General features: G+C 56.3%; 1 protein-coding gene across 2 annotated transcripts; it reads left to right on the top strand.

Annotated features, from left to right (window-relative positions):
* The first annotated feature begins 683 nt into the window (after positions 1–683).
* Smg9 (SMG9 nonsense mediated mRNA decay factor) lies at positions 684–18,268 on the top strand. Of its 2 annotated transcripts, XM_051207202.1 has the most exons (14): positions 684–933; positions 4,741–4,896; positions 6,347–6,421; positions 6,509–6,773; positions 6,868–6,965; positions 8,391–8,503; positions 11,510–11,621; positions 12,945–13,040; positions 13,295–13,380; positions 15,991–16,097; positions 16,310–16,417; positions 16,502–16,630; positions 16,749–16,893; positions 17,905–18,268. In XM_051207202.1, the coding sequence occupies exons 2-14, from the start codon at positions 4,747–4,749 to the stop codon at positions 17,981–17,983; spliced, it is 1,563 nt and encodes a 520-aa protein (XP_051063159.1). In that variant the 5' UTR covers positions 684–933; positions 4,741–4,746; the 3' UTR covers positions 17,984–18,268. The 2 variants fall into 2 exon arrangements, with proteins under 2 accessions (XP_051063159.1, XP_051063160.1); XM_051207203.1 differs by lacking the exon at positions 6,347–6,421.
* Positions 18,269–24,293: the final 6,025 nt, after the last annotated feature.

Raw genomic sequence — 24,293 nt, 5'->3', positions numbered from 1 at the left:
TCTGATGCTCCCTAACCACCATTCCTCTCTTTCGTCGTCCGGCACCTGTTAAATGAGGGAGGGGGCTGTATCGAGAGACAGATGTCAGGGGAAGCAAAGCCTGGCACACTCCCTGCACGCTTCGTGGGGTGTGTACACAGATGAGCGCACTCACACACGCGCGAGTGCACATGGAGGCCAGAGTGTGACATCAGTGTCCTCTATTTCGTTTTCTTTTAATGTGTTATGTGTGCTTCGTCTGCACGCATGTCTGTGCCCCACATCAGTGTAGTGCCTGCCTGTGGCGGCCTCTTGTGGAGTGAGTTCAAGGGCAATTTAGTGAGACTTGCTCTCCAAAATAAAACATGGCCTGGAAAAGTCTACGTGTTCTTGCTGCCTTGGCTGAGCTGGGCCCTGCCTGGACGTCCTTCAAGATCGCGCCTTGCAGCCTGATGAGTCTGTCCTGTATTCGCACGCTCGCTCAGCTCAGAACACCGGAACGGCTCCCTTCCGCCGCATCCTGCCCGGTCCGCCAACACTACTGAACACCCGGGATTCGAACTAGAGGTCTCCGGAGCTGCCCGCCCACAGGGACAATGCTCCCGCCCCCTCCGTAACCCGCACGCGCACTGAGGCTAGGAACCTCCATTTACGCATGCTCGGCCTAGCGCGCGCGCCCGCCCAGCCCGTGGCGCATGCGCAGAGCCACCAGCCCGGGCCCGGCTTGCTGGACCGCGCTCTGGCCTCCTCTTCTTCCTCTTCTGGGCGCTTCCGGGACGCCGGGGCCTGTTCCGGAGCAGCCGGCACCCGCTCTCTCGGCCTCTCTCTCACGCTCGTGACCTTCCGGCACCATTTACTCGGCAGGGGGCTGTGGGAGACCTTCCCCGCCCACGCTACACTGCCGTCACTCCGAGCGCGCGCCGCGCCCCGGCAGCCAATCAGCAGTCGCCTTAGGTAAGGGGCGGGGGGGGAGGCCCGCGAGCCTGCGCGCCGGCGGGGGCGGGGCTTGAGGGGTGGGGCGTGCTCAAGCCCCGCCCCGCCCTGCCGTTAAAAGGTCGCTGGGCCGCCGGCCCGCGTCAGTGGGAGCCAGGAGGTCTTGGATTAGGGACGCCTGACGTTAGCTGGAGGTACAAATAAATTCAGGGAAACGGTAGCTCCTGTAAAGTGTCACTCCTGGTAGCGTCAGGAGGAAGTTTCTGGAAATACTCCCATAGAAGCCCTACACACGCTTTACGTACTAGGGTTGCCTTCCCCGGAGTGTATGCGTGGGTTTGGGGGCTTTTCATGTGTGACTATAGGAGGGATAAATAATTTTAAGGACTAGGGAGCACTGACTAAAATGGGTTCGTAGGGCTGGGCTCACGCTGTAACCCCAGCAGTGGGGAGCCACAGGCAGGATTGCCATGGGTTTGGGGCCAGCCTGAGCTACACAGACAAGACCGTGTTCCAGAGGGAGAGGAGAGGAGGGGGGGCTGGAGATTATTATAAAGTTCTGGAATGTGTCGTGCCTCAAGAGAAAAGGCATTAGAACAGTTAGGGATTGGGGGTCTCTAGGAATATTTTGCAAAGCATCTTGGCAATTCTGGAAGATTCTCTGGGAGAGATCCTTGATAACTGAGGCGGTTGAGGAGTGGCAGGCCGTATGGCTCAGCCTGTGAAGCATGAGGACCCGAGTTTGAGCCCCAACGACCACATGGAAAGTGGGGTGTGGTGGCATGGATTTGTGATCCCAGTGCTGGGGAGGTGGAGACAGGCAGGTTTGTGGGACTCTTTGGCCAGCCAGTATAGCCTGATCGATAAGCTCTGGGTTCCATTGAGATGCCCTGTCTTAAAAGCAAAGTGGGGCTGACCAGAGGGCTCATCAGGTAAAAGCCAGAGGGCTGATTCCCATCTCCGGGACCTTGAGTGTTAGAAAGAGAAAATGGTCTCTCAGAAGTTGTCACCTGGCCTCCACATATGCAACAGGGTGCGTGTTATGATAATAAAGCAGGTGGCAGGGGTAGGCCGGCTGCCTGAATCCTCCCAGCGGGCATGCGTCTGCCTGCACAGACACAGTTATTTGAAAGGAAGTGGATGGCACCTAAGAAACTACACCTGAGATTGACACCTGGCCTTCACGCATACACACAGACACAGGCATGCAGAGGAAATTCAGGAAGCCCCCACCCTGAGGACGTGCAGACTAGACTTCATTTCTGTGACGTCACCGTCGGAGCCCAGTAAATAAACAAGTGACATTAGCTTAGTAGTTTGTGGAGAGCTCTCCCAGAGGACTCTGGGAGCAGCATTAGAGGTCCCAGATTGCGGGTGGATGGCTGCTTAGGTTCTGGATTGCTCCCCACAGGAGCTGTTAAGTACGCTCAAATACTGATTCCAGAGCTCTTCGCAAATGGACGCTTTCTTGCCTGAAACGGGGGTAGTCATGGTAAACAGATACTTCATTGTGCGGACAGGACCCCTGTGGGGGTAGGGACGGACACTTAAGCACGGGGGGGGGGGGGGGGTTGAGAATCATAGGGGAATGGACAGTTAATTGCAGGGAGGAAGGAGTCCCAGGTTGTGGGGAGAGGCCCACAGACTGTAAACAGTCATTTAGGCCCTGCGTCATTCCCCTAAGCATGTTATCAGCCCTTCCCCTCTCCAGTCAGTCCAGTTTGCGGCTGGGGACAGGCCACCAGGGACTAAGACAAGCCCCTGCTTGGCTAGCACGGCTGTCCCCTCAGTTCTAGAGTGTTCCACAGGAACCTCTTGATGTCATGGAGGCCTGAGGTGCACATGAGGAAGGTTTTGAAGGAACACAGTGTAAGAGCCAGACACTGTGAGTGTAGGTCCTAAGAGCCGCCCTGTCCCCTGTCCCCCATAGCCACTCTGTGAATTGGTTGAGGCCAGGTAAGATTGTGTGTTTGGAAACGGACCACTTGAGCTAGAGCAGGGCCATCCCATACCGCCCCGTGGGCAGTTGAGGACTCAGGGCCATCCCATACCGCCCCGTGGGCAGTTGAGGACTCAGGGCTGTCCTGAGAACACATTCCATTGTAAAGACCCCAAGGAACCCCCCCACACACACATCTTGGGACCTGGAAACAGATAACCCTAGTGGTGCCGAGTGGGTCTCATGGCCTTAGGTTCCAGAACATCTTGAAGATGAGACACTGGAAAGACCTGTGAAGTTGAGAGTGAGGGAGGCTCTGAGCAGCAGAGCGTAAACGTAAGTGCACGGGAACCTAGAGGGACCTGTGGGAGCCAGCCCCACCCCCGCCATCACCACACACACATACATGGGTGGTCAGGAGTCCTTCAACTTGAGATTCTATTACTGTTTGTAAGAAACTGACTTGTTGCGTGTTGGGAAGGAGACCATCCCGATTTTGTGTGACTCTGCTCCTGTAGGTTGTGTTTGTGTTGGAACATTTCAGTAGCTGTGAATGCTTTTGTTTCTCACTGCCTTCAGGGGTAGTCGGCGTTAGGGTGCTATGGGATTGCCATCGCGGGTCTCTTACTTTACCATGCTTGCCATTAAGTTGCCTTGGAGATCAGGCTGCCTGAGCTCCAGCCTGCACACTCGCATTCTTTTTAGCCAAGAGGAAGAGGCAAAAGACATGGATGTACCTGTCTGTTTATTTACTTTTCTAGACAGGCTCTCTCCGTGTAGCCCTGGCTGTCCTGGAACTCACTCTGTAGACCAGGCTGGCCTCGATCGACTCACAGAGATCCACCTGCCTCTGCCTCCCTAGTGCTGGGATTAAAGGGAAGTTTCTGAATATTCCCAAACCATGCTTCTGTTACCACACCTAATTGAAAAAAAAAAAAAAGGAAATCTGAGGAGTGTGGTCTGGATTGTTATGTGTTAACCTCACCAAACGGAAGAGGTCAGGACAGATATGGGCCACTGGCAGCAGCTGCTGCCTCAGCCACAGAGCGCCCCTTTGGTGGTTCTGAGGGTGTATATGTGTGTGGTTTTGTGCACGTGAGTGCAGTACCCAAGGGAGCCAGAAGAGGGCGTGTGCCCTGGAGCTGCAGTTTGGAGTGATTGTGAGCTGACCAGCGCGAGTGCTGGGAATAGGACTTGGGTCCTCTGCAAGGGCGGTATGCACTCTTCACTGCTGGGCCATCTCCCCAGCCTCTGGTTTCTTTGTGGGTTTTGGTTTCGTTATTTTTGTTAGGATTTATTTCTAAGAGTGGGTGGGTGAGTGTAATGAGTTGTAATTTTAAAAAGTCGTTCCAGAGAACGATGCCATTGGACTGAGCCTGGGTGGAGGGGTTTTCTATTGGGGGAAAGTGAATGGGAAAAGGGAGGAGGTGGGAGGGGAGACCAGTCTCCTGGGACTGGAGCAGCCGAAGAGAGAGGCAAAGAGAGACAGACAGAGAGAAGGAAAGAGAGACAGGCAGAGAAGAGGGAGGGCCAGGTGGGCAGGGCCCTTTAAAAGGGAACGTAGTGAATGTGCACAGGTGGTGCTCTTAGTGGCTGCAGCTGAGGGCGAACCCTGTCAGGATCCCAAGGACAGGCCAGAGGCCTGAGAGCTAATACAGGTGACTGTGGAGAGCTTTAGTAAATGGGTGTGTGGGATCAGTCGGTTCTCTCCTCCCTGTGGGTCCTGGGGATTGAACTCAGGTCATCAGTGTTGGTGGCAAGCGCCTTTGCCCACTGAGCCGTCTCGCCTGTCCCAGAGCTTCCTTTTATAAGGAAGAGCCTTCATGCAGTCACCTGTGCCCCACGGAGAGAGGGGACTCTTTGTGCTAAACTCTCCTTGTCCCCTCCAGGTGACCATGTCAGAGTCTGGACACAGTCAGCCTGGGCTCTACGGGATAGAGCGGCGGCGGCGGTGGAAGGAGCCGGGCTCCAGTGGCCCCCAGAACCTCTCTGGGCCTGGAGGCCGGGAGAGAGACTACATTGCACCCTGGGAAAGAGAGAGACGGGTGAGTGAAACCAAAGATGGCGTGCAGGGATCCAATGGCTCTAGTTTGGTTGAGCTCCTGCCACAGGCCAGGCTCAGTCTGGGGGGGCAGGACCCACAACTGCCCTTGGGGAGAAGACCTTTGACAGGTGTCTGGTTTTGCTTTGTTTTTTGTTTTTGTCTTTTTTAAAGCTTATTTTTATAAGCGTTCTAACAGGGGGTGTTCACACGAGTGCAGGCACCCTGGGAGGCATCAGAGCCTCAGGATCCTCAGGAGCGGGAGTTGACGTGGGTGCTGGGAACTGAACTCGGGTCCTTTGGAAGAGCAGCAAGTGCTCTTAACCGTTGAGCCGTATCTCCTGCGCCGAGAGGTGACTTTGAGTTGGAGCCTGAAGGAGGTGAAGGGACAAGCCACTCCAAACCCTAGATGGAGAGCATTGCAGGCGGGATGGCGTGTGTGCAGGGGTCTTGAGGTGGCCTGTGTGGCGGCTGGTAAAGCTGCAGCAGAAAGGGGAGTGGAGAGGAGGTGGGGCTCAGACCCACGGGCATGACGGGTATCCCAGAGGAACTGCACCAGAGCCAGAGCTGACGCCAGCTCCTCTAAGGTTGAGTGGCCCACCAGCACCTCCTGCTTTGCAGGCGCCCTGTGGCCCCGTGGACTGTCTGCATCATGCCTAGCCCTTGGGGGAATGCCCCGGCCTCCCCACAGCTTGTCAGCCGTAGTCCCTGGAGAAGCCGCTGCAAACCTTACCTCTGCCTCAGGCGGGGCTGCTCCCTGAGCCTGTGTACCGCCAGCCTTGCCCGTCTGACCGTAGAGCCTTCCTGCCATTCTGCTGGTGTGTGCTCTCCCCCAGGAGTGTTAGCTCTTAGAGCTGTGCTTGCCAAAGCACTCTGGGTCATCCTGGCTTCCAGTGAGCCTGTGAGCCGGCAGCATTGGGCTGGAACAGGCCCAGGGAGGGTCCAGAGTGACCTCAGGCAGGAGCAGGCCCGAAGCTCCAACCTTGCCTCTAGCCTGGGGGTGATCAGGAGGCAGAAGAGGGTGGTGCACAGGAAGGGGCAGGGCCAAGGGTTGGCAGTCAGGGTAGTAAGGGTCCCAGTGGCTCTCCCAGAGCGGGCACCTGCCGTGTATCAGGTCTCCCGCTGGGCAACCAGAGGCTGTTTCCCTGTCCTGTCCTAGTTCTGTGTGGGTGGAGCTCCTGCCCACTCCCACAGTGGCCAGGTCGGAGTGTGTGTGGACCTTCGTTGGGTCCCCACCCCACTGCAAAGCTGCAGGCCTGCCCTCCTTCCCTTGGGCTGGTCCAGCAGAGGAAGCTGCTGGGAGTGATGAGGGTGTCACTCTGGAGACAGGTGACCGGGTTCAGAGCTGGCTCCTCTGTCCAGCGCTGTCTCACGGGAGTGGTACCAGTACCTGGGTAGGGTGGGGTGGCGTCATGGAGGCTGTCTGGGGTAACAGCTGCATTCCTTCTCCCCAGGATGGCAGCGAAGACCCTAGCACTAACGTCATGCAGAAAACCCCCATCATCCTCTCAAAGCCCCCAGCAGAGCGGGTGAGCACTGGGGATGTGGTGGGGTGGGGGGCAGGGAGAGGGGTGCGGGGGTCTCCCCAGTGGCCTGCCACCTTCTCACTTCCACAGTCAAAGCAGCCGCCACCAACCACAGCCCCCGCTGCCCCACCAGCCCCGGCCCCACTGGAGAAACCCATTGTGCTTATGAAGCCACGCGAGGAGGGGAAGGGGCCCGTGGCCGGAACAGGGGCTGCCACCCCTGAGGGAACTGCCCCCCCACCCCCCACAGCCCCTGCGCCACCCAAAGGAGAGAAGGAGGGGCAGAGACCCACGCAGCCCGTGTACCAGATCCAGAACCGCGGCATGGGCACCGCTGCCCCAACTGCCATGGACCGTGAGCGAACCCTCAGACGGGGCGGGGCGGGGCGGGGCGGGGACCAGCTGCGGCCCAGCAGACCCTCACTGTCCCGTCTCCTCTTTCCATGCAGCTGTGGTGGGCCAGGCCAAGCTCCTGCCCCCGGAGCGCATGAAGCACAGCATCAAGCTGGTGGACGACCAGATGAATTGGTGTGACAGCGCCATTGAGGTATGGCCTCCCTGGGTCCCACACCCTGTCCACGCCCCTCCAGAACAGCCCTCAGGGCCTTCGAGGAGTTCCCATCAGTCAGACCCGAATTTCATCCAACTTGGGGGGCCGTGGTTCAAAGACTGGGTTTGCCGGTGTTTGGGGAGGGCCCGTGGGGATTGGACCCAGGGCCTCCTGCACGCTAGCAAGTTCTCTGTTCCCGAGCTGCAGCCCCAGCCTGCTTTTAACTCTTTTGGTTTGGAAGCAGGATCTCACCGAGTTGCCCAGGCTACTCTTGAACTGTCTGTTTCTTAAGTAGCTCGGATGGCAGGCCTGTGACACCAGGGCAGCTGGAAACCCTGACGTGGCCTGATGTCTCTTGCTAGACATACGGGCTGCCTGATAACCAGAACCCCTGAGCCAGGGCACAGCAGAGGAAGGTCCTGATCCGCTCCCACACTCCTCCAGGGTCCAGCCCCATGCTCCTTCCCAGCAGCCCCTGTGCCTCTGCCCTGGTGGTACTTACACCATTTAGCAGATTCTAGAAGGGCTGCCCTTCCCACCCTTTATTTAGCCTGAGCCTGTTAGTGCAGCATGCCAGGCTTGTGTATGAACCTGGCCTACCCGCCGGCTCCACCATGGCCCTTCCTGCAGTGATAAAGCTGCTGGCACTACCTAGCATGACAGCCTCCACCTCTGCTGGGCCACTGAGTGCTTGACACTGTGACTCTCTGATGAGTTACAATAGCCACGTGTGATCGCTACCTCAGCCTACACCCGTCTTGGGTAGTTTGGCTAAATTAGGTGCTAAACTCTGGTTGGGGTGCAAAGTGTTTTTCCAAGTCCCTCTGGTGATCCTGGGGAACTGGCTGCAGGGCAGTTGGCCTTTGGAAGAGGTTCTTCCGCCCCCTGGTGGTAGAGATCAGCAAAGCTGGTGCCTGGAGGCACAGGTGTCAGGTGTTGACAGCCGCTGCTCTGATCTGGGCAGACACTCCGTCTGCAGGCGCGGCTGGCCCACCTGACTTAGGTGGTCCTGTCTCCCCCCTCCTCCCACTGCTCCTCAGCCCCTCCCTCTCTAGTTTTTTCTGTCTAGAGGTTTTCAGATATGAATCTGACCATGTTTATTGGGGGGGGGGGAGGTCCGTGAGCTCACAGCGGGGCCTGGCTGCCCCTGCCTAAGGCTCATGTTCTCCATTGTTCCCTTATTTGGGGGGGGGGGAGGTCCGTGAGCTCACAGCGGGGCCTGGCTGCCCCTGCCTAAGGCTCATGTTCTCCATTGTTCCCTTATTGGGGGGGGGGAGGTCCATGAGCTCACAGCGGGGCCTGGCTGCCCCTGCCTAAGGCTCATGTTCTCCATTGTTCCCTTATTGGGGGGGGGGAGGTCCGTGAGCTCACAGCGGGGCCTGGCTGCCCCTGCCTAAGGCTCATGTTCTCCATTGTTCCCAGTACCTGCTGGATCAGACTGATGTGTTAGTGGTCGGTGTCCTAGGCCTCCAGGGGACAGGCAAGTCCATGGTCATGTCATTGCTGTCGGCGAACACTCCAGAGGAAGACCAGAGGTGAGGGGTACTGGGCAGGGGTGGAGGGGCTGGGATTGTAACTGAAAGGCTTCAAACTGGCTTCCTCTCCCTGAGCTGTCTTCCCGGAAGAGGGTGAGTGTGGGTCAGCTATGGATGAGTCAGTCACCAAGGCTTTCGAAAGGTGGCGGCTGCCTCAGGCTCTCCTCTTACTCGAGTATATTTTCTATTTTATTTTTGTGAGTTTGAGTGTTGCGCCTGTATATATGTCTACGTGCTGCTAGCCTGCTTGGTGTCCACCGGAGGCCAGGAAAAGGCTTCAGATCTCCAGGAAAAGCGCTTACAGACAGGTGTGAGCTGCCGTGTGGGTGCTGGGAATTGAACCTGGGACCTCTGGAAGAGCGGCCAGCGTTCTGAACTGCTGAGCTGTCTCTCCAGCCCCTCGAGCGTATTACTGAAGGATGAAGCAGCTGGCTCAGAGCCCAGGAGTCAAGGGTGCCCATTGATCTGTGAGATAGCACAGGAAAGAACGGGCTCTGTGCTAGCCTTGGCCCTCCTCTGTCAAGTTCCTCTGCACAGGGATGGGTCAGGCACGAGGGCTCCCTGGCCTGCACGTGGCTCTTCAGTGAGGGGGCGTGAGATGAACATAAATGGGATTTAGGAAGGGTATCTGACACCAGGGTAGGGAAGCCAGGGTCACCAGCCCAGGGCTGACACCAGCCACCATGGTCTAGGCCCTCCCCTCTCAATCACTAATTAAGAAAAGCTCTACAGGCTTGCCTACAGCCAGATCTTACGGAAGCGTTTTCTCAATTGAGGTTCCCTCCTCGCAAATGACTCCAGCCTGTGTCAAGTTGACATAAGATGGTCTAGCACTGTGATGACACAGTAAGGAACAGAGGACCAGGTTGTCCCCGAAACTAGGGCTGGGCTTTCATGCAGAGTGTGCCTTAGCGCGCACACAGCCTTAGGAGCTGCGACTTTCACAGTATGTGTGGAGTCTCGCGTGTGCAACACGGTTCTGTTGTTGCTATTGTTGGATCTTGTTTAGGAATGGGGGTTGTGTTCTGTTTCTTTAAGACAGGGTCTCCCTATGTAGCCCAGGCTGGCTCTATCCCGCAATCCCTCTGGTTTCTCCTCTAGGGAGAGGGCCCATAGTTCCTACCAGGTGTTGACCTGGCCGGCGCCCAGAAAGGTCGGGGCGCATCGTTGCCTGAGCCTAGAGCTGAAAGGTGCCTGTGCTCAGTTGCATCCACAGCTGTCCTGTGCATCTGCTGCTTCAGTCTGCTGTTGCCCCTTTGCACATCCCTTCTTAGCAGCAGCCACAGGCCCCTGTGCTCTCTGTCCAAACAGTGGCTCAGTTTGCGGTTTAGCCTGTTGCCTCATGGCATGTGGTAGGCTCTGGCCCTCTTTGTTGTCTCCTGGAGAATCCACCTCACCTACAACCTGTCTCCCGTCCTTCCTGCCCAGCCCCTGCTCCCTGCCAGTCTCTGTGCCTTCGCTCGGCTCAGCAAATGTGTGCCAAATGGTCCTTGCATTGCCAGCCCCTGTTCTTGGTGCTGTGTTCTACAATACGCATGACTGCCACAGCCTGCCATGTGGGCTTGTTTTCTGGGGAGTTTGTAAAGAGAATCCATCTGGCATGTTAGAGCCATTTGGCATGTTGGAGGATGAGAGCAGCCAGGCATGCGGTGCATGCCTGTGGCTCCAGCTTTCAGGAGGTGGAGGCAGCAGGATCGGGCATTGGAGGTCATCCTCAGCCTCATCTTTGTTCAAGGTCAGCAAAACAAGCTCTGCCAGTAGGCCAGATTACAGTTTTAAACCCAGCACTGAAGGAAGACTGGACCCTGGAGAGAGTGTCCTAGTGGGGATGGGGTGCAGATGCAGAGCCTGTGGCGTAGGGCTTGGGGCAGAGCCAACAGGGAGGGGTCCGTAGCTCAGGGACACTTGCCAAGTGGGGGCCATGGGTCTCAGTGACACTGCAGAGAAAAGGTGGGCAGAGGGCATAGGAGAAGAGGTCTGAGAGGCCACGGGAGGCCCATGATGCTCTGTCCACTGAGCCCATCCCTTTCCTTCCCTGCAGCCCTTGCTCACAGCTGCAAGGCGATCTTTCCAAACCAAAATCTACTCACCGCTCCTGCTTCGGGGCATCTTGGGTTCATTCTCCCTAACCCCAGCTCCTGCCTGTGCCACATGCAGAAAGGCCTGCGTGTCTCTGCCTGCTGATGCTCCTGCCTCCGCCTGGCCTGTTCTTGTCTCTCTCCAGCCCCTGGTGCTGTCCCTGGTCAGCATCCATCCGTCCTCACACACATGTCCTGCCTGTCCCCTCTTGCTGGCTCCCCAGAGCATGGCCCTTTCCCTCAGGGCGGACCCTACACCTCATCTCGTCATTGTCCTTCCTTATCCTCATGGTTTCAGAGCATCGTTGAGCTAGATGGAAGTCTTCGGAGCCAGAGCTTTGTCTCGTCTCATGCCCTGTCCTGTGAGCCCTCTCATGTGTGTGCTGGGAGTCAAACTCAGGTCCTCTAGGAGAGGAGTACACACTGCTAACCACTGGTCTGATTGCACAGTTCTTGAGTGTGAACTTTGTAGATGGCGATATTTGTGCCATAAATACCAAAGGTTAGACATCCTTGGTTGGGTAGTATTGTTTCCATGTAAAGAAGCAGGGTCTTCACTGTGGAGACCGGGCTGGCTCATAGAGACTCACCTGTCCTTGCCCGTGAGTGCTGGAATTAGAAATACACACCACTGTTTTTTGTGAGATAGCCTCACTGTGTAGCCTGGAACTCACACAAGTCTGCTGAGTCTGCTGACTACCTGTGGGTAGGACGCTTGAGTCTGCTGGCTCCCTTAGCTGCACTGACTACCACCTGTGGGTAGCAGTGAAGCTGCGTGGTCACTCCCCCGCCGAGGCCACGAATGGAAGTGATGGAAGGCCCGGGGGCTGACAGAGGCCCTCAGCGTCAGTGTCCACTTGTCGGGTTATTGTCTGTAAGAGAGGTGCACAGCCCGACTGCCCGTGTACCCTCGTGTTCCTCCTGACAGGGCGTATGTCTTCCGGGCTCAGAGTGCTGAGATGAAGGAACGCGGGGGCAACCAGACCAGCGGCATCGACTTCTTCATTACCCAGGAGCGGATTGTCTTCCTAGACACGCAGGTGCCAGCCCAGCCCCTCCTCCCCCCCCCCCCCCGCCCCCTGCCCTTGCCCTCCTGTGAGAGTGTGGCCTGGGGTCTGTGTCAGTCCAGATCCTGAGTTTCAACCTTATCAGCGCTGTGATTTGAAGTTGAACTCTGCCCCAAGCCTGTCCTTCACCTCAGAGGAGTCTGTGGAATGGTCCAGGCAAAGTGCTCAGCCAGCCTGAGACCGGGTACTTGTTCAGGCTTGTCACTGACTTTGGGACTGACCTCCATGGACATCCGGGCAGCAGCCCCCAGCTCCTCCTCCTCCAGGTGCCTCAGCATGGCATCGGGCACTGTGCCCCGAGGGAGGCCTTCGGCGCCTTCCTCACCCCAGGCCCTCCGCAGGTCCTTTTCTGTTTCTGCTCCCCCACCCCCACCCCAGAATCAGAAAGCGGGAGTCACGCAGCTTTCCCGGAGTTTAGACGGTCAGGTTTTACGGTAGCGCCGACTCTGGTAGACCTGAGCTGGATTCTCTCAACTCTTAGCATTGGGGAAGCTAGAACAGTCTAAGCTTTTGTCTGTTTCCTGGCCAGTGCCGCCCTTCCAAAGACTCCCGTGGGACATGTGCTTGGACATTTCCAGCCTCTGGTGCCACCGCTGTCCTCGCCACCTCCGCTGTGGTGTGGATTGCTGCTGCCCGTGCCCAGTCCCCACCAGTCTGGAGCTCTTTGGACGCTGGGCCTGGCCCAGCGTTGGTTTTCCTCTTGGAGAGGTTCTGTTCTCCTGCTGTCTAACAGTTTCCAGGGAAACCTGCTGTCTAACAGTTTCCAGGAAACCCTGGGCCCTGGGTGCCAGGCCAGGCTGAGAGCACCTTCCGGCACGGCCCGCACACTGCTGAGCGCCATCCCACTGCCTGTCAGAGTGATTTCACGACGAGTTCAGGCAGCTATGACTTTGAGAAAAGTTCAGTGTGCTAACTAGCCCCTGTACCTTTTACCTACGCATCTGCGCCAAGTTTCACACTCATCTTTTGTGACCTAAGTAATGATTCCAGCAATGCTGTGGAAGCACACGAAACAGCCAACAACAGAAAGGGTCTTTAAGAGGGCAGGGCTCGTTTAAGCTATGTGAAATATCTCACCAGGAGCTTGGCAGCAGCAAGGCTGGCTCAGAAAGGCCTGGGGAAGCTGGCTCTGCTTTGGCATCTGTGGCTAGCCCCAGTTTGCTGACCAGGGCTGCGCTAGTCAGGCACAGCCTGCTATACATCTGGCCTCACTTTGTCCTTGGGCGGGGTTCGCCTGCCCTCTCAGACACGCCTCAGGTAACTCTGCCCTCAACCCCCTGGGTTCATTTCTTGCAGCCCATCCTGAGCCCATCCATCTTGGACCACCTCATCAATAACGACCGCAAATTGCCTCCAGAGTACAACCTCCCTCACACCTATGTGGAAATGCAGGTGAGTGGGCCTGCGGGGCTGAGGACCAGACCTGGCCTCAGGCTGTCACTTCCCACCCCTCGCCCTCAGTCTGATGCCCCTCTGCGTAAGGTGGGGTGCTGCTTCCTGTCCGGCCACATTAGGGCTGGCCTGTAAGGACACAGGCCTCACAGAAAGTGGCTGAATGCACCGAAGCCCTTCCTGCTGCCCCCTGAGCTGGCTCCTGGGCAGAAGAACCAGTTTGTGAGTCTGCCCCTCCCTCGCCCTCCCCACAGTCACTGCAGATAGCTGCCTTCCTCTTCACCGTCTGCCACGTGGTGATTGTCGTGCAGGACTGGTTCACGGACCTCAGTCTGTACAGGTAAGTGCTGACACAGGGACAGACAGAGGACACCAGGGCCTCACGGCCGCTCGGCAGCCCGGGGATATTGTGACATAGTCAGTCGTTCCCACAGGTCCCCCGCAGACTTCTCCACGGCGGGGTCTAGGTAATGCGTGTCTCCTCTCCTCCTAAGGCCTTCACCAGGTTCAGTCAGGGAAGGTGACAAGCCTTCACCAGGTTCAGTCAGGGAAGCCAGTCACTCCTTAGACTGCTTACAGCAGGAGCACAGGTGGCCTGAAAGCCGCCCCATGGGATGGATGGTGTGCACGCTGAGGGATGATGGCTTCCCCGTCTCTCCTAGGACAGGCCTCCTCCCTAGTCTTTTCCAGCCTTTATGCTTGTTTCCTCTCCCTGACACAGGTTCGGTTAGGCCAGAGCTGCAAACAGCTGCTTGGGAGGAGTAGCACAGTGCTTGACTGAGGGCCTCGTGACCCTCCCAACCCTCCTGTGAGGGAAGTCAGTGGTCAACAAGCCTCCTGTGAGGGAAGTCAGTGGTCAACAAGCCTCCTGTGAGGGAAGTCAGTGGTCAACAAGCCTCCTGTGAGGGAAGTCAGTGGTCAACAAGCCTGGCCATGGTGGTCTTTAGCCAGCGGGTACAACTGAACTCATGAAGATGGCTAGGCCCGTGCAACTCCCCAGTAAAGCATGCGCCTTCCAGAGACCTCACCTCGCTCAGCATGGTGCACACAGCTCTTTCTGTGCTGCCTAGGGCCGCACTCCATCAGGGGGACACCCCAGGCATCCGGCTATCCACCCCTCCTGCAGCTCACTGCCAAGGCTCTCCCGTCATGCCCCTGTCCCTGGTTAGAAGTACTTGGCCTGCTGATCTTCTCTGATGCCCTCCTGGTGTGAGGCCAGCCTCAGTCCTTCCTTCCCTTTCCCCAAGCCCCACCGTGGCGCCTGCCACTCTGAAGGGGCAGACAGCTCTGATGACCCCCCGCGGTACAGGTTGCCAGCACTTCGTGCAGAGTGCACAGGGCTGGGCTTGTTCAGACTGTGGAGTTGTGTTTCCAGCAGGAATGCATACCGTCTGTCTGTCCCGTGGGCAGCAGGAAGAAAGTGCACCATGGGGAAGGAGTCGTGCCTGAGCAACTTTGGGCCCAGGCAGACGGGAGAACCAGGGTCCCAAAAATTAGGTGTGTCCGAGGTGTGAATCCCAGCTGTGTTGAGTGTACCTCCTCAGTTCCCCTTCTCTGCAGGCTGAGTAAGTGTGGCTCAGCGCCTGGAGCAGCACGCAGCATCCAGCCCAGTGCCTGGTGCAGAGGAGGCACGTGGTCAGCAGGGGCTGCCCTTGGCTTTCTGGAGATGGGGCTGAGTGCTGGGTCTCCCGACAGTAGGAGTGTTTTGAGGAAGCAGGGTGTTGTGGTCACACCTGAGTGACATAATTCTGGAGCACCCCCTCCTACCACCATCCACCAGGGTTCATTCATACACGTGAACTGAGGAGCCTGTGCCAGGCTCTGGGCGCAGAGGTGTGAAGAACCTGGACCAGACTGCTCCTGTGGGGGGGTCGGTTTCTGCTGGGACCCTCGGCAGAGCCTTGTTGTGAAGCCAGGGTCTGTAGGTGGGCCCTTGCAACCAGGGGTAAACATGTAGGAGAATGCCCATGTATTTAACAGGTCTCATTTCCCCATTAGATAACGGGTTTGTTTTATTTACTGCTCCACACTTGGAAAATGTGTTAGAAAAACAGCCCAAAGTGAAAACATCCACATAAAGACCTGTGCACAGATATTTATAGCTCCTCTGTTCATAATGGCCGCTTGGAAGCAGCCAGCGTGCCTTTGAATAGGTGAATGGATGAAGAAGTGGGTCCATCCAGACAATGGGGTGTTATTCAGCGCTGGAAAGAAGCGAGCTGTCAAGCCATCAAAGGAACGGAGGAACCTTAAATGCATATTGTTAAGAAGCCAGTGTGGGAAGACTGCAGAGGGTGTGGTTCCAGCCATGTGCCAGCCTAGAGGAGGCAAAGCCTGGGGACCGGACAGGGGTGGGGTGGGCAGGGCGGGGGATGGGGTGAACTAGCGCAGCACAGGGGCTTCCAGCACAGTGACCCCCATCCCGCTCTGCTGGGGACTTCTTGCCCAGTGCCTGTCTCCAGGCTCGAGTGTCTGTACCAGGGCCAGGTGCGGGTGGCCTGGGAGACGGTGACAACCATGCTCTTTCTGCTGGTGAGGAGGCTGTGCACAGAGGGGCATGGACACGCTACTTCCTGTGGACCTAAAACTATCCAGAAACTGGTTTTGGGGGGGCGGGGAGGTGTTGGTTGGTTTTATTATTGGTTTGTTGGGTTGTGGGGCTTTGTTTTTATTTTTTGAGGGGGCTGGTAGACTTAGTAACTGTGCAGCCCATACTTAAACCCCAAGTGATTGGGACTATAGATACATTCTGATAAAACCCAACTTTCTATATATAATAGAGAGAATTCAGACCCTGCACAGTTGACCCGGTTGGTACCCATGGGCTGGTGTTAACTCTGGAGTTGCATGAGGAACATGGCTCCCATCAGAGTCTCAAGGGGCATCCTCTCCAGGGTGTGGGAAGGGGGTGCACATGCATGGCTGTCAGCCCCTCACTCCAAACCTGCAGGTTCCTGCAAACGGCAGAGATGGTGAAGCCGTCCACCCCGTCCCCCAGCCACGAGTCCAGCAGCTCTGCAGGCTCGGATGAGGGCACTGAGTACTACCCACACCTTGGTGAGAGCTGCTCTGGGGCCAGAGGGGTGGCCAGGCAAGAGGACTTGGGGAGCACTGTTGGGACTGGGAGAGGGGAGTCTCCGGGGCTCCCTCTCGGATCCTCACACTCTCAGTCTAACCCTGGGGTCAAGCCTGGGTCTAGCTCTGCATCAGAACAGGCGCACAGGGCGAGGCCAAGCGCATCTGCATCACAGCTGCACCCTTCCACCCAGTCTTCCTGCAGAACAAGGCGCGCAGGGAGGACTTCTGTCCCCGGAAGTTGCGGCAGATGCACCTGATGATTGACCAGCTCATGGCACACTCCCACCTGCGCTACAAGGGTGAGCACCCCGGGCTCCTCCCAGCCGGGCCAGTGGCCACTGAGACCACAGCTCAGGCTGCAGGCTGAAGTGTCCGTTCCCCAGGGACGCTGTCCATGCTGCAGTGCAACATCTTCCCGGGGCTGCCACCCGACTTTCTGGACTCTGAGGTCAACTTGTTCCTGGTGCCCTTCATGGACAGCGAGGCTGAGAGTGAGAACCCACCTCGAGCAGGTACAGCCACCCTTGACATCTGCCAGGGCCTCGGGGAGACAACCGGCCCTGGGGCTGGGGGAGCGCTCTGGCTGGCTGCGGGTCTGGGGCAGAGCCTGAGGCTCCCACCCCGTTCCAGGGCCTGGCTCCAGTCCCCTCTTCTCCCTGCTGCCTGGGTACCGAGGCCACCCCAGCTTCCAGTCCTTGGTTAGCAAGCTCCGCAGCCAGGTGATGTCCATGGCTCGGCCGCAGCTGTCACACACAATCCTCACCGAGAAGAACTGGTAAGAGTTGCTCGGGGTGCATTTGCGGGGCCCACTGAGTGCAGCCTGGAGGGCGCTCTTGCAGGGACCTCAGTAAGCCCTGCCCTTCCGGGCCCTGCTCATCTGTACCACCCTCCCAGGACCAGCAATTCTGTGTGGCTAGCCCATGGGCCTCGGGCTTGGTATAGGGTGTTTTTCTGGGGAAAAAAAGCCCATGCCTGTAATCCCAGCACACCCGAGACTGAGGCAAGAGGATCATTGTGAGTTCAAGGCCAGCTTAAGCTACATAGTGAGTTCTAGATCCGCCTGGTCTATAAAGTGAGACCCTATCTTAAAAACAGAAATGTAGGCTCAAAGTGTCACAAAGCAAAGTCACACACTTAGGGTATGATACCACTTACAAGCCGGGTGGGTGAAGGGCCGGTGACCATAGGTAGGCGTGGAGATCTAGTCAAGGTCATGAGAGCCCAGCCTCACAGGAGCTACGCTTGGCTCCCATTGGGCCACTCTGTCTCCCTCCTTCCTTCCCCTGCACTGTGCCTCACCCTCCTCCCTGGCCCCTCCCTGGGACTTCTGCGAGCATCCCTAGAGGGGCTGTGCCTCCAGCTTCTCTGTCTGGGAGGGAGTTGGATGTGAGAGTTGTAGGCCTGGCAGCCTCCCTAACTCACTGAAGAGTTGGGAGCTTGCGCCTCAGGGTGCCTCTCACTGTGCGCTTCGGGCAGAGCTCAGGTTCCTGTCACTGGGTAAACCAGGGCCTGAGGGGAGGCGAGGACCTGGGCTGTGCAGCTGCTGTTGGGCTGTGTTGTCCATCGCAGCGCTGGAAGGGATTGGAGACACCTTTCCCCAGAGTCCAGCCCTGAGTGGAGACTTGGACCTTCATCCGCGCCCAGCCCCCCAGCCTCTCCAGGAGAGGGCGTGGAAGCAGGGCCACTGTCAGGGCGGCGCCATCTCCGCAGGCTCTGAGATGCTCCTTTGTATTCTGGAACTTTCTGGTCCTCGGTTTCCAACCCTGACTGAGCCCTCTACCCACAGGTTCCACTATGCAGCCCGCATCTGGGACGGGGTGAGGAAGTCCTCTGCCCTGGCAGAGTACAGCCGCCTTCTGGCCTGAGGCTGAGGAGGGAGCTCGCAGGAGCCCTGTCCTGTGGGCAAAAAGGGTGAACAGCCTTCCTCCAGCAGGGGAGAGCCAAGCAACAGAGGCCTGGCCGAGGGATCAGGGACATAGCTCCCGCCCAGAAGAGAAGAGAGGTGTCTGAGGCCAGCCCCTCCTCAAATGGGGACCTGCCCAGCCTGGGATGAGCAGCCCTTCCCAGATCCCCATCGAAACAGCAGGAGACAGAGCAGTCCCGGGAGCCTTCCCTGGAGATGGGGATGGGATGGAGAGCTCTTTGCGGGAAGAATCTGATGGTTGAAATAAACATGGTCGTTAGGAATCTGCCGTGGGAGTATTCTTTCCCTGGCCCATCACCCACTGCAGGGACAGGAAGCTGACCTTGTCACTGGCCACACAATGTCTGTCTGAGGTTGAAAAGGTGGAATTGTCAAGTGTGGTGGCCTGGCCTGTAATCCCATCAGGAGATGGGAACAGGAGCATCTAGCATTCAGGCCGGTCACAGCTGTCTAAGCAGCTTGAGAGCAGCTTGTACATGAGACCCTGTATCAAACCCAAACAAACAAGCAAAGGCAGGTGTGGTGGCACATGCCTTTGATGCCAGCCTGGGGGGGGGGGTTCTTTGAGGCTTTCCTGGCCTACTGAGAGACTTCCAGGACAGCTAGGGCTGTTACACAGAGAAACCCTGTCTCAAAAAAAAAAAAAAAAAAAAAAAAAAAAAAAAAATCAAATAAAATAAAACTTTAACAAGGAATAATAGGACCGTCCTGTGACATGCTATGTTTGCCCTTAGCCAGCCTTTCTCTTGCCCTGCGGACTCTTGGTGAGGGTTGAGGCCCCACCAGGCCTTCGGCCCCTAAGCTGGCACACTGCAGAGCTCACGGTTTGGGAGGTCCCAGCCCCCAGGCTCTCTGTGGCCCTTGGTCCCCAGACTCCCCTCGGGTTGTCTCCCCATGCCGGCTTTGTTTGTTTGTTTGTTTTGAGCAAACACCTTCTAATGAATGTTTTCTGCAAACACACTGGGGAATTGTGCCGGTATTGGATGCAGTCCTGGGTACAAGCCTGCACGCTCCCTTGCAGCAGCTGGTCCTGTGATAGCAGAGCATGGCTGTTTACTGTGGCCCCTGCATTGTCTTCAGAACATAGGAAGTCCTTATCTTTTCTTTGATCTGACTTTTTTGTGGAATTACCACTGCTGCTGGGCCTTTTTTTTTTTTTTTTAATGTATTTATTATGTATACAGTTTCCTGCCTGCATGTATTCCCTGCAGACCAGAAAAGGGCACCAGATCTCATTAAAGATGGTTGTGAGCCATCATGTGGTTGCTGGGAATTGAACTCAGGCCATCTCTACAGCCCCCAACATACAGAATTTTGCACCCTGTATTATCAACACACTTGACCACAGTTCCTACAGAAAGACCCAGGGATATGAAGAATTTTGCTCTGGAGGACGCACCACGTTCTGGCTTTGATCTTGATCACCCAGAAAGAGACAGGAAGGACATACAAGGGCACTGGGATACACTTCAGGTGATGTTCAGGCCCTTCGGGGCTGTGACCTCACACAGTGCTTCCAAACCCTGCTGCTGCCCGCTCCACCTAAGAACAGCCCTTCCCTGTCAAAACTTGCATCTCAAGCCGGACGAGATGGCCCGCATCTGTAGTCCCTGCTCTGAAGAGACAACACGGTCACACATGCCAGGCCAGCTGTGGCTGTATGGAGATTAGACCCTGTCTCACGGACCCATGAACAGATCAACCTTCTGCTCAGCCAGGTTGTGGGAAGGCATCCTCTGGCCGGGAACTTGCCTGGAGTAGGGCAGGAGAAACAGGCCAACAACCAAGCTTCACCCTGCAGAGAGGGAGCCTAAGATCCCAGCCTGGGACAGATAGTGCTGTGCAGGGACTGGCCGAAGCAGGGTCAGCTCCATGTCCAGCCTGGGACAGACAGATCTGTGCAGGGACTGGCCGAAGCAGGGTCAGCTCCATGCCCAGAACAGTCAGAGCATCTGAGGATGGTGCAATGGTGCAGAAGGCGCCGTATGTGCCAGCAGAGACACATGTTGAGTGGATTTCATCAACCATGTCTTGAGTTTGTGTTGGGACCAGCTGAGTTGCTCAACTTTCTGACAAGGAGTCTGGTGATGGTGATTACTTCAGGGCAGGCGAGCGAGTCCACCTCTCTAGGAACCTGAGCACCCTCTCTGTCCAGCGAGGGACTGGGGTCACAGAGTTGCCTTGGCCAGGTGAGCTGTGGAGGGCTCTTCTCTAAGGAGGCAGTGAGACGGGCCAACAGAAACGCCACCCAGGCCTCTGCAGCTCATTGCCCTCAGCCCATAGAAGGCAGATTTAACTGCAGCCAGCAGGGGACCCTTGGCATCCACGCAGGAATTGCCGTCCCCTCCCCTTCCTCCTTTCCCACTGCTGCCTAGCTTACACTCACCTAACGGAACCCAGCATGTGGCTTAAGGGTGTCAGCCCCAAACCCAGATCCCAGCCCTCCCAACTGCGTGTGGCCTAGTGCCAGGGACCAAACCTCTCTGGGGGGGGTCTGCTTTCCCTCCTGTGAAGGTTTTTGACAAGTGGATCTGAGCTGAAAATCCTGGGCACACGTGGCGTCCTCTGTCACCACTGCAAGAAGAGCCAACTGTCGGAAAATGGTAGCTGTGAGTGCTCCTTCACTCTGGGGTTCGGTTCAGTCACACGATGCAACCTTGAACAACATTTTTGCCCACTCTGGATGCCGCTGGAAGGTGGAAGTATTTCAGCCAGCCCACACCTGCCAATGCCATCTGAAGATGGAGGTTTCTGTCCCACCAGGTCCCACACTTCAGCCCCAAATAAACACACAGAGACGTTAATTGTAAAACTGTTGGCAGATGGCTAGGGCTTCTTACTGGCTAGCTCTGCCTTAATTATTAGCCCATTTCTATTAATCTTAAGTATTTCCACGTGGTCTTATCTTACGGGACACGGGTCTGGACTTGGTACCCCTTCCTCCATTACCAGGCTTCTCCACAGCCTCCCTCTCTCTCCTCCTCCTTCCTCTCATAGCCCCGCCTATCCTTCCTGCCTGGCTATTGGCCAAGCTGTTTTATTCATCAACCAATAAGAGAAACATATATACAGAAGGACAACCCCCATCAGCCATCCCAGATCTAAGAGGCTGCCAGGCTTCTGGAGGCAAGGAAGTATGTGCTTTTTAGAGCTGACATAGAAGCAATTGCCCTGGAAGGCATCAGGGTGTCCTTCCAGTACCTGGCAGACCGAAGCAGGAGGATTGCCGTGAGTTCTGAGTCAGCCTGTATCTTGAAAAGTGGGGCCAGGGAGGAGCTGAGAAAATTAGTAAATGTTTGCTGACAACCTGAGTTCAATTCCCTGGACCTCATGGTAGGAGAAAACTGACTCCTTTGACCTCCAGATGCACACGGTGACAACCTGCACACACACTAATATACTGGCTCTAGCGAGTGAAGTGTGGCCCACACCTGGGCAGCCACTGTGGCAGTCGTCCTGCCCTGATGGCCCCTGCCACAGCCCTGGGCCCCAGCAGCAATGGGAAGTAGTCAGCCTAAGCGCTGCCAGGGCTGCCGGAGCCCGTGTTCTCAGCTGACCACAGTAAAGCGGTGTCAACTTCACTGTGTCATAAACAGGGTCCATCTCAAGAAGGATTTACCCAACGCCCGGGGATAATGCCACAGGAACTTAAAATAAAAACCATACCCCCACGTGGGTCTGTCCCCTCTCCCTGTCACCTCTTCCAAATAGGAAGAGGTCAAAAGAGTGAGCTTGATGCCCATACCTGTAATTCTAGCTGCCAGAGTGCCTAAAGAAAGGAGATTGCAAGTTCACAGCCTGCCTGGGCCAAAGGGTGAATTTGAGGTAATGAGATGAGACCCTGTCTTAGAAAAGAAAATAAAAAAGACAACTGGAGATGTACTTTATCTGTAGAGAATCTGCCTAGAATCCCCCAGTGAGGGGCTGGGGGCGTGGCTAGGTAAAGCACTTACCATTTAAGAGGCATTGGGTTTACTTTCTCTTTAAAAAAAAAAAAAAGAAAGAAAGAAAGAAAGAAAGAAAGAAAGAAACCATAAAAGCTGATGTGACGATGCCCACAGTACTTGAGGCTTTACCAACTGAGAACAATATGGCTGACAAACTTTTTTAACATGTGTTGGCTGATAGTCCTGCCTCATACAACTGGGAAATGAGACTCTCTGCCTACTCACACTGGCCCTGAGGGGAGGAATAGCGTGCTGAGGGCCGCCAGCTGGTACACAGGGTGTTAGGGATGGAGCCTGAAGCCCTGCCTCAACCTCCCCCGTGCTGATATCACAGGCACGCACCACGACATCCAGCCACACGCTCATTATGTCACCGTCTCAGAGAGCAGGAAACGAGGCCTCCGCCTTCCCAGTACCTGAGTCTGTGTCTGCTCATGGTGACAGATCAGAAAATCCCATCCTGCCTCCTGTCCTGGACTATGGTGGCCTGTCATTGTACGACCATGTGCATCCCCAGCCATGATACCCTGTGTTCTTGTGAGTACATCAGTGTGTGCAGGAGCACGCGAGCACAGCCCTGGTGTGAGGAGAGGTCAGAGGGCACAGCCCTGCTGTGAGGAGAGGTCAGAGGACAACCTCGGGGATTACTTCTCAGGTACCTTCTGTCAGCCATTTGAGACAGGACTCCCCATCGGCCAGGAACTTGGCCACGTAGTCCAGGCTCGCTGGCCCTCATACCCCCAGGGACTGGCCTACCTCTGGCTCCCACCTCATCATCACTGGGATTACAGGGCCTTTGTTCCATTGTGGTTTTGAGTCTGTGAGGCCAAGCTTCTGACCCGCCTGTCTCCGCCTGCTGAGGGCTGGGCAAACACCACCACCGTTCAGTTTGTGCGGTGCTGGGATGGATGGAACTCAGAGCTTTGTGGTGCCAGGCAAACACTCTGCCCTCTGCCACCCCCACACTCGACCTCAGCTTTCTTTTTTGGTGTTAGAATTTAAACCGCTGGCTTTGCACATAGTAGGCCAGCTTTTTACAACGGGGCTACACCCCTACCCAACCCTTGTAGCCTTTGCTTCCCTTTCTCTACAAGGGGCCAGATAGGAAAGAGGGGCCTGGTCTCTTACTTGTTCAGCAGAGGGAGTTCCCATGAGCCTCAGCTGTGCTGTCTCAAGTAAGGGCCTGGAACAACAGGCATGCTGGGAAGCCACGGAAAGGTTGGGGCAACACGTGCTAATGTGCGCGCGCGCGCGCACACACACACACACACACACACACACACACACACACACTTCTGTGAACCCTGTACCCTGTGGGGAATGAGGCTTGGGTATCTGTGGCTGGAGCTACAGGCACAGAGCAAAGTCTCAACTCTAAGAAACGGGATGGAGTGGAGAAGGGGCAGGAAGTGGGGACCCATTGGCTGAGGGAGTAGAAGAAGGGTGATATGGGAAAACCCAGTGTCCCTCCCTCTCCACCTTAGGGCCTGTGGGGAGACTGGCTGGCTCATGGTTCCTAACCCTTTAGTCACAGCCAGGATGCCGAGTTTGGGATGTCAACAGCCCATAGGGTACAGGGCTGTGGGCTAATTTAGAGCAGAGATTTGGAAGGGACCTGATGAAGGTCGGCATGTTTATCTGTGGGTGGAGCATAGCTGGTGCCCACAGAGGTTAGTAGAAGGTGCTGCTGCCTCTGGAGCCGAAGTTAGATGGTGTGAGCCACCATGGGGTGCTGGGAATTGAACCCAGGTCTTCTGCAAGAGTAGCCAGTGCTCTTAACCACTGAGCCATCTATCTATCCAGCCCTGAGCTGGGGTTTTTATTTTAGGGGGTGGTTTTTCTTGTTTTCTCTTGAGGCATTTTTGAGCCATCTGGGTTGGCCCCAAAGGTTTCTTTCTAGTTCTACGTATTAAACCCAGGGCCTCAAGAATGCAAAGCAAGTGCTACCCCCTAGCACAGGCCCCGTCCAGATTCTGTACATAGCTGAGGATGGCCTCGAACCCTCGAACATTCTGCCTCCACCTCCCAACTGCTATGATTACAGGCATGCCCCACCACACACAGCCAGGTCTGGGTGTTCTCTACCCCTGCAGCCCCTTTGGTGCAGATAGGGCCATGAGTGCCCCTAAGTAATTCTGATAGAGACAGAGCAAGGGAGAGAGGCCTCCTGGGAAAGGGGAGAGTTCTGAGTACTTGCACAAAAGCCTGGTGCCCTGAGTTCAAGCCCCAGAACAAAGATAGGAGGAATTAACTCATCAAGTTGTCCTGTGATCTCCACGTGCACTCTGTGACATGCATGCTTAC

The sequence above is a fragment of the Phodopus roborovskii genome, unplaced genomic scaffold (genome assembly GCF_943737965.1).
Source record: "Phodopus roborovskii unplaced genomic scaffold, PHOROB, whole genome shotgun sequence".
NCBI classification, from domain to species: Eukaryota; Metazoa; Chordata; class Mammalia; order Rodentia; family Cricetidae; genus Phodopus; species Phodopus roborovskii.
This window is presented reverse-complemented; position numbering and strand designations above follow the sequence as displayed.